Source organism: Manis pentadactyla, chromosome 12 (genome assembly GCF_030020395.1).
Source record: "Manis pentadactyla isolate mManPen7 chromosome 12, mManPen7.hap1, whole genome shotgun sequence".
Lineage (NCBI taxonomy): Eukaryota > Metazoa > Chordata > Mammalia > Pholidota > Manidae > Manis > Manis pentadactyla.
The window spans coordinates 29,249,907-29,274,918 of NC_080030.1; the positions used below are offsets into that span (position 1 = coordinate 29,249,907).

Consider the following 25,012-nt stretch of genomic DNA (forward strand, 5'->3'; position numbering starts at 1 on the left):
ATTTCTGGCATCCTTGCCATCTTATCATAGCTGTCTGCCATGTGTGAAGGTTCAGGGCCTAACTTTAAACATTTTTTGGGGGGTTAAATCCTAGAAAGGACCAAGTGAAGCCAGGAACTAGGATTAATAAATTCAGTTCAAATAAAACGGCTCCCATTTTCTTGGTGCCTTCGATGGGTTTACCACTGTACCACCGTGTCCTTTCCAGGAATCCCTCAGATTCGGGATTCCTCCCGCACTGCATATAATAAGAGGTTCAATGTTTGCCGAGGCTGTGCAGCCGGTATGAGCGCGCCCAGGATAAAGCAGCAGGGGCGGCGAGGTCCCCGGAACCCAGGCGCGGCCAGGCAGGGAAGTCGCCCTGCCGCCTCCTCCGCGCAACCTGCCAGGCCTCCCGTGGCCCACGGAGGACGCCGCGGGGCCGCGCGCTCGGGAGGACTTTGGGCTGCGCTCACTCTTCCCACTCGGAGGCGCGGAGGTTGGCGCAAACTTTTCCGAGGAAAGCAGCGGGGACGCCCCGGGCCGGAGCGCATCCCAGGCAGGTGGCTCCCGGCCCCCGCGCCGCTCGCGGAGAACAAAGGCGGGTAGGGGGCGGTGGCCGAGGGCGGAGCGAGGCCGTGGGCCAGCCTCCAGCCCACGCGCGGGACCCGGGAGGGACCCCGGGAGGCGGAGGGGGACGGGAGGGGAGGGCCGGGGGCCCGCGGAGGCGCGGCCGCGGTGGGAGGGGAGGCTGACGTGCGCGGGGGCCGGGCCGGGGGCGGCGGGGAAGGGGCGGCAGCCTGCGCGCCGGCGGCCGGGGCGGGGCCGGGGGCCGAGGGCGGCGGGAGGCGCTGCGGCTGCGGCGGCCCGGGCGGCGGCTGCGGCGGCGGAGCGAGGGGCGCCGAGGGCGGAAGCGGGCCGCGGGGCGGCGGGCGGAAGCGGGCGGCGGCCGAGGGTCGTCGGCGAGGGCAGCGCGCTGGCGGCGGCCATGGCGGTGGCGGCAGCGCTGGCGGGCCGCGGGCCGCGCGGAGGCAGGGGCCGGCCCCCGGGCGGCGGGCGGGCGGAGGGGGCGGGGCCCGGGCGGCGGGCGGCCCGCGCGGCGGCGGCGGCGGCGGCGGCGGCGGCAACGGCCGGGACGAAGCGGCGGCGGCGGCGGCGGCGGCGGCGGCGCGGGGCGCTCGGGCTGATGGCGGCGGCGGCGGCCGGCCCCGGGACGGCGCAGTCCCCGCGGCCGTGCGACAGCGACCCGGCCACCCCCGGAGCGCCATCCCCGAAGGTGAGCAGGCGCCCGGCGGTGGTCTCGGCGGGCCGGGCCTGCGGGCGGGCCCCGGGCCCCGGCGGTCGCCGCTGTGGCTGCGGAAGTTGGCGGCGCCGGGGTCCCGCGGAAACTTGAACTCGGGGCGCCCTGCGCCGGCCGCTCTTGGCGCTCGGGGAGGTCGCGGGCCGAGCGGTGGGGAAGGCGGGCGGCCGGCAGGTCTCCGCGGATTCGGAGCGTGGCTCCCCCTTTCCCTCCACGGTGGCCCCAGCTCTTTTGAGGGCTTTGTTTTTATTTTGACTTTGTGTCTTTTTGAGTGATTCGATTTTTTAGCCAAGGGAAATGTACTTAACTGACGTAAAAATTCTTAAAATACCCGGAAGCAAATAGAACAAGTGGTATCTGAATGCTTAAAAGCTGTTATGCCTGAATTATCGAATATGAAGTGTTTCAGTTGTGATACTTAACTCTTAAATGCAAATTTTGGAGGACGAGATTTAGACTATTCTCCATCTACCTGGTCGCCAAACAGGAATATACAGAGCTCTTTAATCGAATGCTCATTTATAAGACCTGAAAAGAATATTCTGTGTATTTTACTACTTGGGGAAGAGTGAGTAAATGTCAACAGTTGGAGTCTTGAGACTGTGATCATCCTCCGAATCACCTTGACTGACTGAGCGCTGTGCTCCCCAGTATTAACTCAGGTCATTCTTGCCTTAGCCAAGCATGTCACAGTCTCAGTTTTGCAGGTAAGGAGCCGCTCAGACGGGATGGCTGCTCAGCTAGGGACCGGCAGTGCACAGTAAAGCCCAGGCGGACCAGCTTCCGCTTGTCTGGCCTGTAGACCTCACAGCTCAGTATGCTGCAGCATTAGTTTCCTTTTGATACTGTAGCAAGAGCACCATGGTAGTTTAAAGAATTGTGTTCATCTTGGCCTACATTACGTTGATTTTTAAAAATCTCTTTTAAGCCTTATGTTCATTAAGCCTTACCTAACATGTGAATAAATTAATTTCCCAACATTTGATACTTCCTTCATTTCCTTAATGGAATGGCCCAACTTGACAGCCTTGATATTGTCACTTAATGGATAATGTCACTTAAAATATTTTAGGTCTCTCCTTTTTTGGGGGGTGGGGTGGGAAGTGTGTGTTGCTGTGTAGATTGCTGCCTCTTATAAGGTATATTATTACTACGTTTTTGCATTTAAGAAAAACAATTAGGATTGGCAGCCTGTTTTTGTTTTTGTGTGCCCTTTTTTTCACGGGGATATACGAACCTAAAATAGTTGGTAAATTGAGTGAAATAGTATGGCATCCATAGTTTTTCTTCCAAGCTGGGGTAGGAGGAGGGTTTGCTTTGATTTTAAGTGTTCCTGCAGTTTTATCATTTAAAGCAGAAAGCATTTAACCTTGGTAGGAAAGCAAACGTAGATTTTGATTTACAGGTGCATTGAAGATTTTCTTACTTTGATTGTATTGAAGGTCAGTTTGCAGTTTTTTCCAGGTCTTGACCATGCCAAATTCTTGGCCCCTTTTAGTTACATAGAAAGTTTAACATTTGTGTAACCAGTTGCCTTTCAAAAGCCTTTGAATGGAGCCTTTTTGGAAGGACATAATCATTCTTCTCTTATTTACTAATCTTCCTCTTACTGTTTTCTGAATCTTTTAAATGTATAGGATGATCATGAGGAGAATTCAAACGATGGGACCCAGCCATGCAAGAGGAGGCGCATGGGCTCAGGAGACAGTTCCCGCAGCTGCGAGGCCTCGAGTCAGGACCTTGGGTACCGCCTGCCCCTTCCTTCTGCTTTGCGCGTGCAAGTCCTGCCTCCCTGCCCCCCGGCCCTCGCAAAGGCAGTTACCAAGAATTGTAGAACGATTTTCTCATGTTTTATGATGTGATGTCAAAGTTGCTTTTGCTATGTAGTGCAAGTTAAACATTTTTTGTGTGTGTGGTAAATATACATGAAATTTGCCGTCCTAACTGTTCTGAGGTGCACAGTTGAGCAGCATTTAGCACATTCACTGTGCTGTGCATCCGTTGCCACCATCCAAAACTTTTTCACTATGGCAATTAGAAACTTAATAAGCATCAAGCAATAAACGTTTCCATTTCCCCAGCTCCTGGCAGCCGCCATTCTGCTTTCTGTCGTCATGAATTGGCTTGTCTAGGCACCTCACAGAGGAGCAATGGGAAGATGTTTGTCCTTTGTATCTGGCTTTTTTCAATTATCATAATTTCTTCAAAGTTTATCCACATTGTAGCTGTGTTAGAATTTCCTTCCTCTTAAGGTTGAATTATACTTGGTTGTATGGATACCCCAGGTTTTGTTTATCCGTTCATCTGTTGACATGGCCTCTCGGGTTGTTTCCATGTTTGGGCTACTGTGAATAATGGTGCTGTGGACATTGTTGTGTAAATGTCTGTTCAGAGTCCCTGTTCTCAGTTCCTTTAGATGCACACCTAGGATCAGAATAGGGTGAGGCTGTGTTTAGCCTGTTGAGGAATTGCCGCACTGTCTTCCGCAGTGGACACATCATTTTATAGTCTCACCAGCAAGGTACAAAGCTTCCAGTTTATTCACGTCCTTCCTGGTCTGTTTTCAGTTGTTTTGGATAATAGCCATTCTAAAAGGTGTAAAGTGGCATCACATTGTGATTTTAATTTGAATATCCATAGTGCCTAATGATGTTCACTATCTTTTCATGTGCTTATAGGCCATTTGTATATCTTATTTGGAGGAAAGTCTAAGTTATTTGCTCATTTTAAAATTGGGTAATTTGTTTTTTCTTGAGATGTAGGGGTTCTTTATATATTCTGGATATTATTCCCTATCAGATATGTGATTTGCAGTCTGTGGGTAGTCTTTTCACTCGATAGTGTCCTTTGATGCACAAATTTTAAAATATTGCTGAAGTCCAAGTTGTCTAATTTTTCTTTTCTAGCTCCTTCTTAGGTGTCATTCTGGAGTCCATTGCCAAATCAGATCATGATTTACTCGTGTTTCTTTCTAAAAGTTTTCTAGTTTAAGTTATTATATTTAGGTTGTTGATCCATTAAAAAAGTTTTTGCATGTGATTAAGAGTGAGATAAGAGTCCAATTTGCATTTGGATATCCAGTTTCCCAGCACTATTTATGAGAAAACTATCTTTTTGTCTGTTACTTTTAATTGGTTAAATGTATAAAGTACTGTCACATTCCTGCCTCTGTTATCCATTGATGAAACTGAGAGGTTGAATTGGCCTAGGTGCAGAAATCTAGTCTTTGCTCTTCAGGATTGAGATTGATCTGCGTTATTCTTCGCTTTAGGGTTTGTGGAGTCTGAGAATAAATAATTACGGTTTATAGTTCAGTTTGCTGAGAAATAGGTTTTTAGAGTTCTGCTTTCTCAGCTGTTTGGGACTTGTTGCACAGCAGATGGGGACTGGAGCTGAAGGCTTTATACCTTGGGTGGATGAAATCATGGCTGTGGGTATTCAGCCCAAGAAAGAATTCAAAACTGCTGTCACCACCTGTTGCGGCCTTACAGAGCTCTAAAGCTAGAAAACGCCTTTGTAACAGTTGAGTCTTGGCTTTGTGGTTTATAGAAGTGTTATTTCCATTGTACCTTTTTATTTGGTATTCCAGATGGTTCTCTTCCCTCTGCTGGTCTCCTCCTCCTGTTTGCTACACAGGAAATTGTGGGGACTTCTTTGTATTGCCAAGTTGTGGAAGACTGAGAATTTAAATAGTTTTTCAAAATCTTTATCCTAAAAAAATCTTAAAAATAAATATACTTAAAAATGGTTAAAATTTAATAAAAGTCACATTTAAGGCATAATATATATTTCTGTGCTTAGCTTTAGCTACTATCCAGCAGAAAATTTGATAGAATACAAATGGCCGCCTGATGAAACAGGAGAGTACTATATGCTTCAAGAACAAGTCAGTGAATATTTGGGTGTGACCTCCTTTAAACGGAAATATCCAGGTATTAAGTCTTAGTTTGTATATAAAGATGAAATCTAACTTTTAGCTAATAGTTATTCTTTTTGATGGGTTGTCAACTTCTGAATATTTGATTATGGATTATTTTCAATTTATATTCTTCTGCTGGCTGATTTTCATTTACTGCTATCATCCAGCATCTCTCTGTACTATCCATATGTTCTTATGCCTTATAATCTGATTTAAAAGCAAAATGAAGATGATAAATTTCCTGAGGAAAATGTTAGAAAAAATCATTTTATAGCCATATGGACCAAGCATTTTGATTCTTTATTATTGCTCCTTGACTTTAGCAATGGTGGCAGCTATATAAGCTGTACCTGAATTTGAGAAGGGCTGTACTTCATCAGCTATTTTGATATTGTTATTTATATTGACCTTCTTGCTTTGGATTCTATTTTCAATTTTATTTTAACTTATTTCTTGAATTTGTAAGATTTTTTTGTGTAGTCTTTAATATTTGGAGTATATAACATGACGTGCTTTTTTAAATCCTTGAATATTTTTACTTCAAAAATTTTTAAGTTTTTTAAACGTAAAAAGTTTTACTAATGTGTAGTTACAAATGCAAAAGACTATTTCTAATAGTCTTTTGTTCTTTTTTTTGGAGATTTAGAGCGACGAGATTTGTCTCATAAGGAGAAACTCTACCTGAGAGAGCTAAATGTCATTACAGAAACTCAGTGCACTCTAGGTAATAAAAGCTTTTCATGTGAATTTTGAAAATTGACCACTTATGAGGTGATTTTAGATAAGTTTTTATCTCCTTTCCTAAAACTTTGCAGAGTTAATAAAATAGATTGAATTATATAAGTGCTAAATTGTTTACGTCATTTTTGATGAAGTAAAACTTTGTTAAAATACAAAGGAGAATAGTGTATTTTATAACTATAATTTTCTAATAATTTTCACAGAAGTGTTAAAGTGTGTTTTTCGTGCAAAATTTGTACAGTACTTTTGAAAAGTATTGGTCCTGATCTCTGAAAAGGCAAATTTTGCACAATTTTTAGTTCTATATAGTTATCTCCATACTTTATTGTGATTTTCCTTTCATTAACATTATAATGCAACATGGCTACTTTTTAATATGAAACGAGTTCATCTTGGCATTTGGTAAAATCCGATGCTGCGAGTTTTGAAAATTGCCTGTGTGATTCATGTGTGTGTGAGCTGATGCTTTCAGTGAAGTTTGAATTGACTCTATAATATATCTAGTGTTTTGAATTTGAAAGCCAAGAATTGCAATATATTGAAAAATTCTTGTTTTTCTCATTTAATAGCTTATGTTAATTGCCAGTAGCTAGTGTGCATCATTAGTTAACAGTTGTTTCTAATGAAGGGATATGTTTGTGGTACATGAAAGCTTTAAAAAAAATTTAGTAGAAAAATTAATTTTTTACTTTTGCAACTTTGGTAATCAGTTTCTTTTCAGTTGTTTTACTTCACATTATGAATACTATTTTTTATTATGTTCAAATGTATTGAAACATTTTGCTTTGACCTTTCAGAAGATCTTTTAAATGTAGACAGTTTGAAGGAAAAGCAAATTTTGAAAAGTGGTTTTGTTCACTTAGTTTTAAAAGAGCTTCTTTACCTTTATTGTGTATGTGTGTGTCTAAAATAGGTTTAACAGCATTGCGCAGTGATGAAGTGATTGATTTAATGATAAAAGAATATCCAGCCAAACATGCTGAGTATTCTGTTATTCTACAAGAGAAAGAACGCCAGCGAATTACAGATCATTATAAAGAGTATTCTGTAAGTACTGAGGTGATTAGCATCTTTTATTTGGTGTGGAGAGAAGGACATTTTGTAAAGTTCTGTGTGACTTCCAACTGTAATATTTTTATTTCAGCAAATGCACCAACAGAGTACTCAGAAAGTTGAAGCCAGCAGAGTGCCTGAGTACATCAAGAAAGCTGCCAAAAAAGCAGCTGAATTTAACAGCAACTTAAACCGGGAACGTATGGAAGAAAGGAGAGCTTACTTTGACCTACAGACACATGTAAGGTTGCTTTGGTTCATTAGTCCTGAACTTCCCTTTCTGCTTGTTTGTGTGGAGTGCACAGTACCTCCTTTATTACTGTTACTTTTTGTACCAGCGATTTGTTCTTTTTTCCCCAGAAGTTACAATACAGTTTTTAATGGCGTACTTGATAATACTCAGTTCACTTGTGTGCATGTGAGAGAGAAATGTCTTTTGCTTTGTGGTTGACATTGTACCGAGTAAGACTAACAGCTCCGTGTCTTACTTGCTGAGGGTTGTAAGAGAGTCTGTGTGAATTCATTTAATTCTCACCACATGAGGACGAAGCCAGTGCTGCCCCACCGACAGGTGAGGAAGTCGAGCTGCAGGCTTTTGAGTCGCCCTGGTCACCCCGGCTCCAGCGGCCAGCGGGGACCCTGGCTCTCCCAGAAAATGACGTGGGGTGGAGCCGGGTGAGGCTCACCGGGAATTAGAGACCCCACTGACTTTCTCCTCAGGTCGTCGTTCCTAGTACTTCTTCCTTCTAGCTCTTAGCGGGAGGAGTGCAGTGGAGAACAGGAATCAGTTTGTGTTTCTCTCCATGTCGCCAGGTTGTCCAGGTGCCTCAAGGGAAGCACACAGTGCTGGCGACCGAGCGCACCAAGGCCAGCCCCTACCCTGTGGCCCTCATCCCTGGACAGTTCCAGGAGTATTACAAAAGGTACAGGGGTCATCCCCTTAGGACTGGCTGCTGGGGGGAGGCTGCAGAGCCTTCTGCACTTGTCCCCTGAGCGTCCGAGCTCTGCGAGTGTCACTGCACATGCCGCGAGGTTCGTGTGAATGTTTTCTGTCTGTGGCTCTGTGGTAAGAGCACCCCTCAGTGTTTGAACGTCTGCTGACAGAGCCCCGCGGCCCGGCTCCCTGCCCGCCATTTGTGTTTGTGTGGACAGGTGCTCTGGCATCTCGCTCCACGAGGGGTGGCCTGGGGCTCTGCATCACTGGTGTCCCTGGGAACTTGGACTCTCAGGCCCTCCCGGCCCTGCCGGCTCGGGTTAGTACATCCCCAGATGCCCACATGATGCACGTGCAAATGAACATTTGAGAAGCACCAGCATGGTGTGCGGAGCATATGCAGGAAGTGATGAGTGTCTGCCAGGGCGGCCTGGCCACCTGGTTGCACCAGTCACCTCACTCACTGGCCTGGCTCCTGCTTCCCACCTGCGTTCTTTCTTATCCAAACTGGGTGTAACTGAAACAGGGCCAACAGAATAGTTTTGTTTCCGAATCTCAGCTTATACTTTAGCTTTGAACCTTGTTCTTATGATACAGCATATTCTTTAGAGAGTAGTATTTGAAATAGACTATAGGATCATACTATTTGAGAGTCAAATTTAAATCATGGGTCAGCACATTATGAAAAAGGATAATGCCAGTATACCAGCCCTTTTGCTGTTTGGTTTGGCGTCTTCATGGAAGGAGATGCTGATCCAGTGCTCACTCATGAGCAAAGGCTACACAGTGCTGACGGGCTGTGAGGTGGCAGAGGGCACGCCTGTGTGTGTGCATGTCAGCTGGGCTCTGAGCCGTTTGACCTTGGAGAAACAATCTCTGGTTTCAGGTAAAGTAGATGAATAAGTTTGTTAGAATACATGCTTCATGAGTTGGTTTAAAATAATATTACTGAAAATTTTGTTTCTTAAATAATATCATATGCCATGCCCTGGGGTGATTTACATGCATTAATTTATTTAATCCTCATTTCTGTTTTGTGAGATAGGTGCTGTTCTCACGTGCACGTCACACGTGAGGCAGTGACAGCATGTGTACAGTGATGAACTTAGGAAGGGCAGGCAGAGGCGGCCAGGCAGCCTGGATCATGTGCAGGATTCTGTGATGCTTTCACCCTTGTCTGCTGACGTTTTTTCCTTTTTGGGTTGAGGGTAAAGGAGAGACATTATTCTTTTGATAGTAAGAATCAAATGTGTATTCTACACTTGGTCTGGTGAAAGATGACTAGGCTTTCTATTATTATTTGTCCCTACTTGATTACCAAAATGAAAATTATTTATAACCTCTGTAATCACTTTCCAGAAATACTTGGGGTCAATTCAGAAGATGAAGGTTATCTTTATAGCTGGAAGTCCATTCATACTTAATAAAACTGAAGGTATCTCTGAACATTAGGTACTCACCGGATGAACTGCGGTACTTGCCATTAAACACAGCACTTTATGAGCCGCCCCTGGACCCTGAACTCCCTGCCCTGGACAGTGATGGTGATTCAGATGATGCCGAGGATGGTGCCGCTGACGAGAAACGGAAGAATAAAGGTGCCTCGGTGAGAGTGTGGGTCCTTAGTGTCTCCATTCCCTTTGCGTCTTTGCGTGATTGCTTGCCTGGAATGTTTTAAATTGAATTTGTATCACCATCCTCATTTTGTAAAAGGACAGTTGCATATCATTTCCAGAAAGCTTTCATCAAGAAAAATTATTTCTTGTGTATGTGATATAGATGCACTGTGCCATACATGGCCTTCAGTAAATGTCATATTTAAAGTTGCCCCTCCTTAGTCATCATGAGCAGGAGGGTTGACCAGACATTAGTACCAGTCTTATATTTAACTGTCTTGGTTTGGGGGAGCACATTAACTTGTGTTCCTCTTGCTTAAGTAATAACCTTAGGCTTCCCGTAGGAAAATGTTAAGGCTACTATGTTGTACTATTAGGTTTTTTGTAGCAAAATGCAACAGTAAGTTAGGAAATCGCAGTGCTTTGTGGAAGTGAGGGAAGGGAGAACAAGAAACAGATGGCCATGGGCTTTGGATTTTACTTAACACTGCATGTTAAGCGACTTGACTATTCTTACACTTTGCACTATAACTGACCTGAACCTGAGGATAAGCCACCACCTTTAAAAGGGCGGTACACTTCCTTGTCACCAACAGCTTCAGAAACTACTTGATGATACATGTTACATTAAATAAGGTGGTGCTCAAGTACCACTGTCCTCCTGTCGTGCTGGTAGAAGGGGCTGTGGGGTGCTGCTGACTTGACTTTGTCCCATGCTCCTAATCAGATGCTGATAAAATTAGAGAAAAGATGTCCATTAGAGTGTTAGTAATATTTGTTATGGTGGAAATTAGAAATTAATGTCCACCATGGGTGATATGTTACATTTACATGATAGAAATGCAGAATATATAATGATGTGATGAAACATACATAACACTTACAAAATATTAAAACCCACATGCATTTACATACATACAGTGTCATCCAGTTTTGTGTTTTAAAAAATGAGGGCAAAAGCTTCATTGGGAGTGAGCCCAGCGTCCTGTGTGTGCAAGCACAAGCGGGAGACGGGAAGGGGGTCCAGTTGTGCCGGCATTAGACGTTTCAGAATGTTGATCAGGATGGTTACGGATAACCTGGTATTTCCATTTATGATTTTGTAATATATGAACATAACATTTTTATTCTATTTAGAAAATCTTAAAGAATTAAGAATTAAGTGATCTGGTACTGAACTCCTAAACTTTGTGCATCTAGAGTGTCACATACTTGAGGAAATACTCAGTGATATTGGTCCCAACATTGTTTAATGTTGTGAAAACACGAGGGTGTGCTTGAAGCATTTAATGACCTTTATTACTCAATGAAAATATGCATACTTATTTAAAACGTTTTATTTTTTAAACAGTATTTTTGTATGAAACAAGTTCCCTTGTTGCATGCAGAATGATGTTGAAGCTGTATGGTGTGATGGTAGCTGAAGTATTAATTCTGTTCTGTTTGACTTAAGTCAGAAAACCAACTTGATTAAGGTACTTGCTGATGAAAACAATTAGTTTTGTGTTATAATGTACTTTTACGACAGATAAGTGACTTTTACCATGACTTAATTTAGTCCATTGGGACACACTTTCTTATATTTAGCAATATCTATTTGATTTTGAAGTTGATGGAACTTAAAACTGTTTTTGAATATTTTCTGTAGTTTTCAAAATTCAGACCTCAAATCTGCCTGAATTCCAAGGAATCACTGTTTGTGCCTTTGACCTTCAGGATAGCTCGTCTGGTAACGTGTCTGAGGGGGAAGGCCCTCCCGACAGCCAGGAGGAGCCTGTCCAGGGAAGACAGAGATGCAGGGACAAAGCTGCTACTCCCAGAAAAGATGCTTCCAAACGCTCTGTACTGTCCAAGTCAGCTCCTGGGTACAAGGTAGAAGAAAAAAGCCCCTGACCAGTCTCCTTCCTGATGTTTTAGCTTTGAATTCAGAGTTGCGGAGCTCCTGCGGTGCCCGCGAGCTGTTCTGGGGGGTGCCCTCTGTCAGCTTCTGCTTCCTGCTTCATTTTCCTGGTGGCTTTCTTCTCCCTCTGGCTGTGGTGTAGCTGTTTTCTGCATATGTACAGTTTACAAGACAATCTTTTTTTGTCTTTTAAATGATAACCAGGCAAGTATGGGCTTTAAAAAATTATTTCATAGAACTTTATAGTTTGCTTTCTTGGAGTAAAGATCATAATTGTCTGATGTTTTAAATGTGCTATTATTTAGTAGAGCTGCACACTTGAGCTGTGAAGTGTGGGCGGGCACCCTGATAGACCAAACCACGTTTCTGTGGTGCCTTTCATCAGGAGAGAGGGGAGTTCAATCTGAGCGCTGTTTGATCCATGTGCCAAATTCAGCTAACTGTGATAGAAAATCGTGAAACCTGTTATTTACATTGTTGTGATTTTTAGCCTAAGCTTGGCAAATAATCTATATAATTCTGTGACAAGGATTTAGACATTTAGTGAGGTGCGTTGGCTTGGATACACTGCTAGCTTTTTGACCTGGTTGTTCTCAGTAAGGCAGCTGTGACCGCCCGGTTGTGTTTATTGCTTCCTCCTCCTCCTGGCCCCTTCCCCTTGAGGGCTGGGTGAGAGTCGAGTAGCCTTATTTGCATATGGGGATTTAGGAATATCATAAAAGGAGCGAATTGACTGCATAGTTTTATGTTGCTGATGGTTATAGTAAAACAGTTCTTTGATCTGGAATGTATCAGAATATGCCTTTTACTGTCGTTATAAAGGTGGTTTGAAGGGATGTGATAGAGTCAGGTGGTCAGAAAGTTTTGCTGAGGGATTTATTGAATACCTTGTTGCTTATCAGGATTGGATTGTGGCAGATAATCCAGCAGAACAGGTTCCAGTGAGCTGCCAGTCTGCGCCCCTGCAGCGTAACCAGCACCCTTCTAGCAGTTGCTTACCTTTGTTTTAGTGAGGTAAAAAAGGTGACTTAGTAAATTAGTGTACTCCATAGGTAATTAGAAAATGCTTTTATGTAATCAACTTGAATATACATGCATTTTCAGCTTGTGGCAAGTAAACCTGACACTTTGTTCAGCAAGGGTTGGCTTCCGAGGATGGCATCAAGGCCGCAGCTATGTGATTTTTTTTACTTGTGTTTGCATAAATAAGTTGTCTAATTTTTAAACTGAGGATTTAAATTAAGGCTTAAATGTCAAAAGCAAATGAACTCCAAAGATCGAATTTTGGCCAGTTAGCCTGGTGTGTGCTACATATGTTCTGGTCTGATGAGAGCCTCGTGTGGGGATGGTGGCTCAAAGCACATGTCGGTGTTGAGACCTTTCAGACGTCAGCGCGGGTTCATCGGGTTCATAGGAGAGCATGCTGAAATAGAGATTTTTAATCGAGGCTGAAAATGAAGAACTATTCAGTGCTATCATTGATTTAATGTGGAATAAATCAAGGGAGTCTAATATGCAAAATACACATTTTATAATCTGTGAACATTTTTAGTACCTAAAAATGTTTCAGGTTTTCAGAGTTTGAAACAACCAGTATCTAGACTTGGTACATTAATGTGAATATATTTATTCAAAGTTAACCTCTCTATGGAAAGTATTAATAAACCAAGATGTGCCTAAATATTAGGGTACTTCAAGCAGAAGGTCATATATAAAAACATGTTTTAAAATATGAGAGCTAAGAAAAGTGGTAATGTATCTGATGTCTAGTTACTAAGATTCATTAGTGCTTGCCCTTAATTTGTAGAACAGTGTTGTTTGGTTACATTAACCTGAAATTAAGGCATAATTGTTAGGATTCAGGCCTATGTTACAAGTATATATTAAAATCTATACTATATTAGTGCTACCACAAATGTCTCACTTATCTTTGGTTATTTTTCAAGCAGGAAAATAGATGTGTTGTGAGTCTTTTATTTGAGATGCTAGAAGTATTAGGATGAGTATTTTAATTTTTTTTTCCGTAGTGAAACTTTGATGTTGTTGCGGTCATTACAAGTAGAACTGTCTGCATCAGAAACAGGGTTCTGTCCCATTGATCTCCAGGGGAGTCCCGCACACATGCTCCCTTGCTCCTGCTGCAGCTCCGCAGGGCACTGAGATACTAGCTTCCCGACCAGCGGTGGGCACCTGCGTGTGAAGCCCCAGATGCGAGCATTGTGGCTTAGGGAGCCCAGAGTGCTTGCATGAACAGTGATTTTTTATATTGAGCTGTGGCAGCATCATAGAAATGCCACAGAGCTTGCTGTCTCTCTCTCTTTCCCCTCCTCCTCGCTGTTCATCCCCCCTCCCCACCCTTCTCTCCCTCTTTTCATCAAGAAGAAGACTATTGGGTAAGAAAAATTTTAAGTGGCTTAACAAAACATTATGATTTTGCACTTAACAATAAACCTAGAATTTTCTTGGTGTACTTTTTATCATAGGTTTTTAAGGTATTTTAATGATTGTAGAACTTGAATTACTCTAGAATGTGAATGACTAGCTTTGTGTTTCATTCCTTTTGATTTCTGTAAAGGATCTCCCATGAGGAGTTCTCTTTTTACAGCTTAATATTTTGTGGTTGCTTTGACATTAGTGAAAGATGTTAGTGTTCTTAGTACGCCGGTGTCTAACGTTGACCACGAGTATCACGCATCCTTTACCTTAGGACAGTACCAAGACCAAAAGACACTTGTTTTGGTGGCTTGAGAGGTAGCTGTCTGCTGTATATTATGGCAATTATGGATTTGATTGTAAAGTGAACCAGAATTTGGGTCATAGAAGTGCACTTTCTAGCCATTTTTTATTTAGGTTTAGGAAAACACAATGAGAACCTTATGCTTAGAATGTAGCAGTAACAACTGAGGGTAACTTCACTGCAAGACGTAAAGTTGTGAGCATGGACACTATCCTTCTGTTGCGGGAACAGGGTACACAGATACAGAGGAAATGCAGACTGGGCAACAGTAACATTTTATATGTATGTTTTAACTTCCATGATATTTATTATTTTGTAGACACATTTGTGATTGTTTAGTTATTGTTTTTATTATATTTATGTATAAGGTTGACTTTTTTAAAATAAATAAGTCAAAAATTATTTTTGAATGCCTCTGTCATCTTTTGCAAAGAAAGATAATTTAAAAAATAAAAATTTAAAGAATTAACTAAGTATTTAGACCTAACAGGTTTTCAAGGTGGCAGTGAGACATTTCAAAGCTGGAATATTTTACACATAGTTGTAGTTTTCTGTAGGCTCCTCTTTGTTACAGTAACTTAAAACAGGGAAATAAAAGATTAATTTGGCTATGTTGGAATAAAACAGAAATATCGTAATTCTATGTAATATTTCTTCCAGTTCATATGTGTGTGTACATAAGTATATGCCCCAGCCCCCATTTCACACTTGCCCCATGCTTGCTCTTTTTCTGTCACCTTTACTTGTGTGTTCACATCGCACGAACCTTGTTTTATTGTGGTCCAGGCTGGTGTTCAGATGTTGTCCCTCCCCTGGTAATTTTAGATGCAGCGAACCTTTTCTTCTGTCCTCCTTTTTCATGTGTTGCCCAGTGCTTCTTAAAGCTCACATACCTTCCTTGGGTTGAGCATACTTTTAATCTGAACAATGAGTGGTACTCAAAAATGTAGGGATGTTTCCTATTTAACAATTTTTTTACTTATCTGAAAACCTCTTTCATGTTTTGTATCTCTTACTGAATGCTTCTTTCCGAAGCATAGGCTCTTTTTATCAATTTGTTAGACATGCAAACAGAATGATCACAACTCGGCTTTACAGAACATATTTGCATGTGATGATGGTACATGAGACACCTTTCAGTTAAAAATGTGAAAACAATAATTTTGTAACAGACTTTCTAGAGCTCTGGAAAATACCAATTTTTAAACAAAGTCACTATATAGGCTGCTAAAACTGAGTCTTCTCTTATTATAATAAGCCTAACTTAAATGTAACGGCTATTTGGTACCTGGATTTTCTCTTCCAGTTAGTAATGCAATTTGACATTGTATTTAGCCTTCCCTTCCGTTCATCATACAGATCTTACTGTGCATGTAGGGAGTGTAGAATACTACATTTAGTCCTAACATGAAATCAAACCATCGACAAAATTTTACAATGATACCTAAGGCTTTAGTCGGTAGGCTCTTGTACGTGGAAAGCAGACTCATGTCAAGTTATGTCTTTCAAAAAGGTCCTTAGCAAGTTACTAAAGTAAAGATAAGGCAGTCCAGTAACAGATTCCTTTTGAACCCATAGTAAGTTCTTCTAGCATGAATTTATAGCCCTCTTCTACCCTTCCAGCCTAAGGTCATTCCAAATGCTCTATGTGGGATCTGTCTGAAGGGTAAGGAGCGCAACAAGGAAGGGAAGGCCGAGCCACTTATACACTGCTCCCAGTGTGACAACAGCGGTAAGTATGCACACACCTTCTGGGTGTTTCGGCCATGTTCTGTTGCTTCCAAGATAGGAGGTTTGGTGTCAGTGAGGCTTGAACCAAAGAATCATCAAGTACATAGGGTACCCTGTAAGGCATAGACAAGGCCTATGTATTTTCTTCTACATTGTATTTTCATTTTTCTTTGAAGATTAAACATTGTAGCCATTTTTTGAGGAATCCCAAAGCAAACTAATTTGATTATGCCTCAAGTTAAACATTTTTGTGTGAAATTCTACTAATACTGGTTTTGGTTTAGGCCATCCTTCTTGCCTGGATATGACCTTGGAGCTTGTTTCTATGATTAAGACCTACCCATGGCAATGTATGGAATGTAAAACTTGCATTATATGTGGACAACCCCACCATGAAGAAGAAATGATGTTCTGTGATGTGTGTGACAGAGGTTATCATACTTTTTGTGTGGGCCTTGGTGCTATTCCATCAGGTAAAGATTTACAAAAGAGAATGTTACCAGAGTGAAGGGACTCTCCCAACTTTCTAAGCTTGCATAAAAACCATGACGACATGAAGGGCCTGCAGACCCTTCTGTTCACAGAAAGTGACCAAAACTGATCCACCCAGATCACATCCATCTGCTTTCATCCCTAGACAACCCAACTAAGGACAAACGAGATGTCAGACTGCATAGTCTTTGAAGCTGGGCTCCATGAAGAGAAGGAGCCAGTGTTTTTCTATTGAAATAGCTGAAAGCAACAGCATCAATTTTTCAAAGCCTTGATTTTATCATGTCATCTAGTCAGAGATTTAACAAAATGACTGCTATGCCTTTATGCATATGAAACCGGATTTCTACTAAGCGAGGCAGCATTTTGTAATTCCAGATAACTATGAACACAGAATCCAAGAATACATCAGTGACTGGACTAAACATTACACAGCTAACTGTGTAACTAGAGAACTTAATTGCATAGTTAACACTAATACTTCATAACATTTTATTCCTAGACTTGAGTTTCCTGGGAATCATTAAGAAGCAAGCAACTTAAAGTCCTGTATTAATTCAGATCAGCTAATGCAGTACAGTTTATCACTGTGCTGTTAAATACTTGGTAGGCTTTGAAGTGCTGTGTCCAGCACACCGTGACTTGAGAGGCTGCTGTTAGTCACACAGCTGCCAGTGAGCAGCACAAAAAAGAATGAAAACAAGCCAACGCAGCAACAGGTTTTATATTGAGGTTTGTGTGATACTGTTTGAATTTTAAAAGAAAGGATTATGATAATTTCTTAAGGTCTATTTCATTACCTAGCAGTGCACCCCCCACCCTACTCCACCCCAGCTTCACTGAACTCACATGCACTGATTACCCTATCTTAGAGGAACTTTGTTTTTCTCCTTAAATTAAGGAGCTCATTAGTGCCCCTTCCACCAGGAATGCAGAGGCATATTATCACTGAGAGCTAAGGAAGGAGAGCTAAATGGGTTTAAAATTAAGTCCTAAAAAACTACATTTCATTCTCTATTAATTAACAATTTTTCTCCTAGGTCGCTGGATATGTGACTGTTGTCAGCGAGCCCCCCCAACACCCAGGAAAGTGGGCAGAAGGGGGAAAAACAGCAAGGAGGGATAAAATAGTTTTTTGACCCCAACGATGTAATATGCATTTGAGTGAAATATTTGCTGCCAGTTTATTTACAACATTTTTATGCCAATAAAATATTTTTATTTTGAAATTAACTGTGCTTAAAATCTGCAAGTTTACTTATTTGTTATAAGCTACTCTTACCTTTGAAACCAGTTTCAGGTACTGAAACAGTTCATCTTCCAAAAAGTTTAATAGTTTGACCCTTCTACTTAACTATTCCTCCATTAGCCTGAAAGTTACTATGATTTTCATGAAATTTCCCTCATCTCTATTGTTTCTGGCCAACCATGGGTAGCATAACATTCTTGTTACTTAATAGCAAGAATTTTTATTAGGTAGCCCAAGATGACAAAATTACAAAGGACCCGATGAGATTCGGTTCAGCTGGGCTTAGAACTATTAACTGTCACAGCAACAGTATCTGCCTTGCGAGGAGGTCCTGCCGGGTAGAAGTACCGTCCCTACCTGGGGTGTAGTCATGGGGCTTTAGTCCATGCTCAGGCAGGCATGAAGAAACCATTATATTTCAGACTTGCTTATAGCTAACTCTTGAAAACCTTACACACTGTAATGTAGTACAGTTTATCAGTGTGCTGTTAAATACTTGGTAGGCTTTGAAGTGCTGTGTCTAGAGACTTAGAATCTCAAGTAAAATCCCAAAGTTACCAACCTTTGTTAATTTGATTGGTGTAGCTGCATGAAAAGTGGTTCTATTTTGCTTTTATATAAACCTAAAGCACAGGGATCTTAGTCACCTGACAAACTAACCAAAGTGGAGTTTAAACATTTTATTGTGCAAAATTTACAGGAATTTTGATCTTTCAAAGAAAATAGGTCGTGCTTGCTGCTTCTCCTGCTTTTGGGGTAATTGAGGTAAAAAAGTGAATGGCTTTGTTTTCCACCCCCCAGCTAAATAGGCCACCAGCATTTCAACCAGGTCAGAGTAGCTAGGTTCGGAGGACGGCCTGCAACCTCCAGGATGGAGCGCCTCCTGCCGCAGGGCTGCCAACCGGTCAGAAGAGAATTTCAAGGACCAGTTTCAGAACGCTGATCAGTATGGTCCAGAGGACGGACTCCTCCTCGGGGGTGGCGTCCTCGGGGGCGTGGGCGCGCCTGCTGCCGCCGTCCACGCCACCCGCGTCCGCGTCTCCGAATGGCTGCGGCTCCGCCGAGTGGACCAGGTACACGCGCATCTCGAACTCGCTCTCGCGGTGCGAAGGGTGCCCGTAGACGCCGATGCCCACGGGCCGCTGGAAGTGCGCGGGCACGAGCACCACGTCCAGCCCGCAGGTGGCGGCCTGCAGCGCGTAGTCGTCGAAGCTGGGGTGCAGGGTGCTGTCAGACACGTACAGGTCGGCATCCCCGCGCACGCTGCGCACGCGCAGCGCGACCCTGCCCTCGTGGTTCAGCCGCAAGTAGCTGTAGTTGCCGGCGCCCACCTGGCCCTGGACGACGTGCAGCAGGGCCCACTCGTCCGGGACGCCGTCATCCTCCGGCGCCGCGGCCGCCGCGAGCACGAGCAGTAGCAGGGCGCGCCCCCACGGGGCCGCCATGACGGGGCCGCGCAGCCGCAGCGGGGACACCGTCAGCCCCGGGAACAGAGGCACCGCCTGGGGCGGGAGGGGCCGGCGAGCTTCCGCCCGTACTCACCACCGCTCGCTTCAGATCGCCGCGCAGGAGCATCGGGGCCGCGCCGGAGGAGCCGGAAGTGAGGCGCCTGAGCGGAAGTGAGGCGACTGTCCGTGGGAGCAAGAGGTGAGGCGATGACCCGGAAGTTGTGATGCGGTCCCAGAGCCGGACGTGAGGCAGCTTCCCGGAAGTGGGGCGACAGTCCGGAGGGGCCGTCGGCGAGGCGACGGTCCGGAGTAGCCGGAAGTGAGAAGGTCGCCCCAAATCCAAGCTGAGCGGAAGTGACGTACCTCAGCGCTCTGGCCTAACGGCGGAGGGTCTGGGGAGGGCTGCAGACGCACGCGCCAGGCGTCTTGGGGAAGACAGGGTACCCTGTCTGTTCCGGCCTAGCACCCTGTAACCCGCCCGCCTGTGCCGTTCCCACTGGGCACCTTGCTGTTTCCCCACTCATGGTTTCCACTTGCTGGTGAAGAAATGATTTTGGAATAATTCAAACTTGACTGAAAGAAACATTACAAGTAAATAAAGCTCTGGTAGTTGTGGGGTACACTGTGCCAGGCTCTTAGAAGCTGATGGTCTGTGGTTTGTTGAACAGCTGTCCGCTGCTAAGCCTGCTCATCGGTGACGTCTGCCGGCAGCCCGGCGCTGGGGGTGCTGACGGCCGGTCAAGGGCTTCAGCACTCAGCCCGCTGGCCAGCGTCGCGGCCGTGAACGTGTTCAGTGAGGTCTTCGCTTCTGTTTGCTTTGTGTTCCCTGTGATTTGAAGAAACCAGGCGACCTCAGCTGCTAAGAAGCTGGGTCTTCTGGAGGCCTGGGTGTCCCCGCGGGGCAGGCGCCGGCAGGGGCCCTGTGCCCCGGCCTGTGGAGGAGCTGGTCCGCCTCGATGTCCTGGAGGCCCGCGTGGAGAGCCACCCCTAACTACAACCATTCGTGTGAGCTTCATGAACTTTGAAAGGTTTGGAGATACTCTTTCAAAACTTAGTTTTTTTGGTGAGCAATTTAGATTTACTTCACAAAGCATGTATACTATTCTCTTTTATAAAAGTTGCTGGTGATATATTTTAGGGAGGATGTGTTAGGAAGTAACCCAGTTCCTTCTGTGGGGGTCCTGCCCTGCTCACACCCCACCCTTCCCTCCGACATGCCTCATCCCCAGACGCGGGAGTGCTCCCTGACCAAGCAGTTCTCTGCAGCACCGGCTAGGTGTGCTACCATTTAACTCAGTTCTGAAATTCTGACGCCGTCCCCCTGGAGACCCCACAGGCTAAGGGTTTAGTCCTACGAGACCACCCTTCCCCACCAGGCACCAGTTGTAAGAAGTAGGTCCCCAGCTACCCATGACTTCTGTCAGACTTGATAGAAATTGGAGGTTCCTGTGACCCCTCCTCAGGTTTGATTAATTTGCTAGAGTGACTCACACATGTTTTACCAGTTCATTAAGAGATGTGATAAAGGGCAGATGAACCCAGGTGAAGAGATACAGGGGTGAGGCCAGGGAATGTCCGTCTCCCTGGAGTTGGGGACTGTCACCCTCCTGGTGGACTGTTCACCAACCTGGCAGGCCACCAACCCCATACCACAGGACTTCACGGAGGCTTCGTTGCAAAGCCGTGCTTGATTAACTCCTTGGCCACTGGGGACTGAACTCACCCTCCAGCCCCTCCCCTTCCAGGAGGTCAGGGGTGGACTGAAAGTTCCCATTTCAACTGAGACCGTCACTAGGTCGGCTCATCAGCAAAAGAAAAGATGCCTGTGTGGCTCTTACCACAGGAGACTGCAGGAGTTTGGAGCCGGGATCAGGGTCTCAGACCACAGATATACTTGTTATAAATCACAGTGTTAGACACATTTTGGAAACTAAGATCATATTTTTCTTTTAATAAAGTTGAGTGCTGTTACCTGTGTGTTGTACCCCAGCGAGGTGTCAGTGTGTTCATGGCTGTGTGCAGAGAGCTGGGTGTGGACTCTAGGAGAAACTGGTCCTGTAGCTGCTGGAAGCCCCCTAAAACTTGACCTCTGTACTCCAGCAACGTGCCAATGTGAAAAAGCACTCCGAGACGTGGGGTGTGTGAGGGGAGCAGGCGAGCTAAGAACGGGCTTCGGAGACCATAGAAGGGTCCAGGGCGTCTCTGGGGCTTGGTAGACTTGCTTTCCTGTCTGCTGCTCCATTTTCACATTTGGCTGTTTGTTCGGCGCCTTTTGTGAGAGTTATGTGTCTGCGCGTGTTTGCTTTCCAGGTTTGTATCTTCAGTTTGGTTGAAGGTCATCATTATCGTTGTGTGACACCTGTTGACCTAAGGAAGAAGAGAGAGATTTTCTTTACCAGGAGGGGTGAGTCCAGTCCGTGTGGCTGCTGGGTGATGTCCCTCAGGCCTCCCACGCCACACTCCCAGCACCCACGCAGCAACCAGGGCCCTGTGCTGGGCAGGTGGGGGAGGGCAGACCCATCCCCTGTCTTCCCTTTGCCTGGGGCTGTCTGCTCATCCACATCTCCATCATGCCCTTTGCTCTGACATTTGGTATCTGCCAAACTGTCACAGAAGCAGCAGGTGGGATTTCATGGTCCAGTCTGCTTAGCCACCCTCTCAAGGCTGACACGGTCCCTTGAGTTTCCTATCACAGCAAAGGCATCTTTCATGTTTGTATCATTACACATTTCTTTGCTTGTGCTTCCTTTTCTGGTTTGTGTATACCTCTTTTTAAAGTAGGTCCCAAGTTACCATTATCCAGTGAATCTATTTTTTCCTGATGCTGTGCATCTTGGCTTTCCTCACGTCTCCCGGAAGTGCCCGTCTTGTGGTCACCCATGCTAGGAGCAGAGTTACACCACAGGCTGACCACCTCCCTCCGCGTTTCATGCTTCTATGCTTGAAGCTCCATCTTTTTCCCTTAACAGACTTCATGATATGGGGTCTCATTTGCATTTCTAACCTTGTTCTTTACCACGCATAAGCCTGAGGGTTTTTCTTGACTCATGATCTGAGTTACTGGAGCAACATAACTTCCTACAACATCTCACTGTGTCAGCTGCTTTCCTTGATGGGTCATTTTAATTTCACATCTCAGATTGTCAGTAATTCTCCTCCTAGAAGAGAGTTGGCTCCCCTCCTCAGGCCTGGGGAAAGGGGAGAAGGTTGACGTGACACTTTGATCTTGAGACTGGCATGCTGTGATCTCTCCCTCCTAAATTCCCCATGTGGATTGTATGATGGATGTTTATAATGCCATACAAAGAAAACCTTTAAAATTAGGTTCTTTTTCTTAGAATGATTCAAATAAAACCAAGTTATTTTTGTCTAATAATAACTGTGTTTTTAGGATTGTATATTTTAAGCCTTACAGATGGTAAGCTTGGTCAATTATTTTTAAGTCTATTTAATAAAAGAAATGAGATTATTTCTGCTGGAGGACTCAGCACTCCCCTCTTTGTGACTGCAGAAGTGAACCCCCACATACCAGAGTGGAGGTGGCCCTGGGTGTGGCTGTTTGACTTGGTCGTCTTCACTGGAAGTGGATCCAGGAAATGTGGAGCAGCTCTGACCCGGCCCGCCGGTGTCGATGGGAGCCGACTGGCTGGTGCAGGTCACAGGCATAGGCCCCCGTGCTCTCCTCTGTCTCCCACCAGGCCTCCCTCCAAGCTCTCCAAGCTCCCTGGTCCCATGCTCTGGCCTAATGCACCAGGAGCACTGGGGCTCCCTGGCCCTCTCCCTGTTCTCCCAGCAGCCTCCTACTTCCCAGCCCCAGCACTGGGAGGAGCTCTGTGGGCAGGTCCCTGGCGACTGGCGAAGGCCTGACCAATTATGTACCAGGAAGTGAGGGGAGGAAGAATGGGTGTTTCTTTTCCATCCCTCCACGGGCCGGTACTCCTGTGACTGACCAGCTGCTCTCTCTCCCGTAAACATCCCATAGGTGTGCACACGGGCTTTCATATAGATACACAGTGGGTGCTGTTAAGGCCAGGCGGGAATCCTGGTCAGAAATCTCCATTTTCCCTGCACTGCCCTCTCTGTCTCTGTGGGGGCTCCGAGGGACGTGCCTTCCTTCAGTGCCGCTGGTCTTCCCAGTGCCCCTGGTAGGGACTCCCAAGTCAGTTCTGTCAGTTTTTCCCTCTGAAGGCAGGACGCCCGTGCCCGGACAGCCTCACAGGCACTTTGGGCTCAGTGTCTGTGTTACTCTTGTCCAGTCGTGGCTCTGTCCTCCCATTCCTCACCACTGCCCTTGGACTCACTCCTGCCAGCAGGTGGGGCAGCCACCGACACTCCCTGCTTCCCTGACTCACCAGTCCCAGGCCCGCGTCTGGGGGGTGGTGCCCTCCTGTAGAGGCCCCGCTGCTCCCTGTGTACCTGGCAGCCAGCGCGCAGCCAGTGTCTTAGATGCAGCCATCCTCTGTCCTCGAGGGCTCCTGGTGCCCTGCTTTGGGGAGGGGCTGGGCCTGTGCAGCGCCGCAGGCTGAGGCGCTCCTGGAGCTCCCAGACCTGCCTCTGCGCACCCTCACCTGCTGCTCCCTCAGCGGCCTGCTGCTGCTGTCTCCTCAGTCAGCCATGTGTCGGAGACCTGTTGTGTGCTCTGGGAGGCTCTGCCTGCTCTCCCCGCACTGACCGGAGTCTGTGGGACTTGAGCCAGGCTGCAGCCTGGTGCTGCACGTGTCCACAGGCAGTCAGCTCCCTGCACTTACTCTAAACATCGCTTGTTCTTTCTCTTTGCTGGAAATTCAGATTTTCGGAGCCTCAGTATTCAAGTGGCTGGATCGTGTGCTATGATGAGCAGCGCCAGTGATCATAAGGTCAGTCACACAACACCAGCTGCACTTAGTGCCTGCAGAGCGCTGTTCTCCGCCCTGTAGGACGGCTGCTCTGTGCTCACCATCTTCCACACTGTATGATAAACTGGCTTACTGGTGAGCTTTTGTAAGTGAAAGTTCTACGAATCACACAGCACTATGCTACTACTGTTACCGCTGTGACAACTATGTAACTGTAATGGATTTGATTCTTAGAAGCTGTGTTTACAGCTCCAGCTTGTTGTTCCCGCAGGCGGGGTGCCTGCTCACGTCCTTGTTTGGAAGTAAGGTCGCCGTGTTGGAAATCAACCTGCTGGCTCTGCTGAGGTCTCAGACGCGCCTGCACTGAGGGGAGGACCTCTCTGTGCTGTCTGGTATGGGCTCCTCGGGACAGAGGCCTGAGGCATGTCGGTTTGTAGGGTTTCAGATTCCTTTTATCTTGAGAGGTAAAGGAAGTTTAGTGAATGCCAGACTGCTGGTCCGGTTAGAAGGAAATTACTGCTCACGCCATCGCTTTATCTTGCTGAAAATGAAATGGTTCAGTTTAGTGCAAAACACCTTTTTTTTTTTCAAGATAGAATATAAATTATAAAAGCACTTTTATTAAAAATACCAAAACTTTCTGTCTTAGAAGGAAAAGAATAAGCCCGATTGTTTTCCTGACTTCCACTTACCGCACATGCATTTCTGCATGGGTGACTCACTCGTAACTGTCGTACTTAAGATGTATGTGTCCTTGAACAACCACCCTGTGCAGTCTGCTCTCACCGTATGGATTTCTGTCTTCATTTTAGCTCCTACGTCTTACCAACTTCTCCGCTGTATTTCATAATTGTTGAGGAAGAAAGTACAAAGCCGGCTGGTCAAAAACAATCTGGTGAGTATGGTGTGCTCTGAAATATAAAAACGCAAAAGCTGTCCACTCTCTCATTCCCTGACGGCCCCATTGTCCCCCCGTCCTGGATGCACGAGGGCCGAGGTGAACTGTGGCCCTTCCCTGCCCCTCCCCGCTCTGCCTCTCACGCCTTGTACGTGCCATTTGGGGTTTTCCTGAGTTGGG

The 25,012-nt window shown here is 45.5% G+C and overlaps 2 protein-coding genes and 2 long non-coding RNA genes across 5 annotated transcripts in view; 2 read left to right on the forward strand and 2 right to left on the reverse strand.

The window, feature by feature from the left end:
• Nucleotides 1-321: 321 nt before the first annotated feature.
• Nucleotides 322-17,640, forward strand: PHF10 (PHD finger protein 10). Of its 2 annotated transcripts, none has more exons than XM_036926460.2 (12): nucleotides 322-1,255; nucleotides 2,917-3,023; nucleotides 5,081-5,211; nucleotides 5,845-5,922; nucleotides 6,853-6,986; nucleotides 7,084-7,233; nucleotides 7,806-7,915; nucleotides 9,379-9,532; nucleotides 11,259-11,414; nucleotides 15,803-15,911; nucleotides 16,195-16,383; nucleotides 17,443-17,640. In XM_036926460.2, exons 1-12 carry the CDS (start codon nucleotides 968-970, stop codon nucleotides 17,526-17,528), a joined length of 1,692 nt encoding a protein of 563 aa, XP_036782355.2. In that variant the 5' UTR covers nucleotides 322-967; the 3' UTR covers nucleotides 17,529-17,640. The 2 variants fall into 2 exon arrangements, with proteins under 2 accessions (XP_036782355.2, XP_036782354.2); XM_036926459.2 differs by having other exon boundaries at nucleotides 846-1,255; nucleotides 5,839-5,922.
• A 676-nt stretch (nucleotides 17,641-18,316) lies between these two features.
• On the reverse strand, nucleotides 18,317-19,279 carry C12H6orf120 (chromosome 12 C6orf120 homolog). The gene has a single exon (XM_036926461.2). It carries the CDS (start codon nucleotides 19,094-19,096, stop codon nucleotides 18,557-18,559), a length of 540 nt encoding a protein of 179 aa, XP_036782356.1. The 5' UTR covers nucleotides 19,097-19,279; the 3' UTR covers nucleotides 18,317-18,556.
• Nucleotides 19,280-21,088: 1,809 nt separating this feature from the next.
• Nucleotides 21,089-22,739, reverse strand: LOC118932739 (uncharacterized). The gene is made up of 2 exons (XR_008993164.1): nucleotides 22,629-22,739; nucleotides 21,089-21,466 (listed from the first exon to the last, which is right to left on the reverse strand). It is a non-coding gene; the product is annotated as an uncharacterized LOC118932739 (long non-coding RNA).
• Nucleotides 21,460-25,012, forward strand: part of LOC130680128 (uncharacterized) — a 39,397-nt gene continuing 35,844 nt past the window's right edge. The window contains exons 1-3 of the long non-coding RNA XR_008993160.1: nucleotides 21,460-22,375; nucleotides 22,611-24,326; nucleotides 24,747-24,829. This is a non-coding gene — a long non-coding RNA (uncharacterized LOC130680128). The remainder of the gene's footprint in view (nucleotides 22,376-22,610; nucleotides 24,327-24,746; nucleotides 24,830-25,012) is intronic.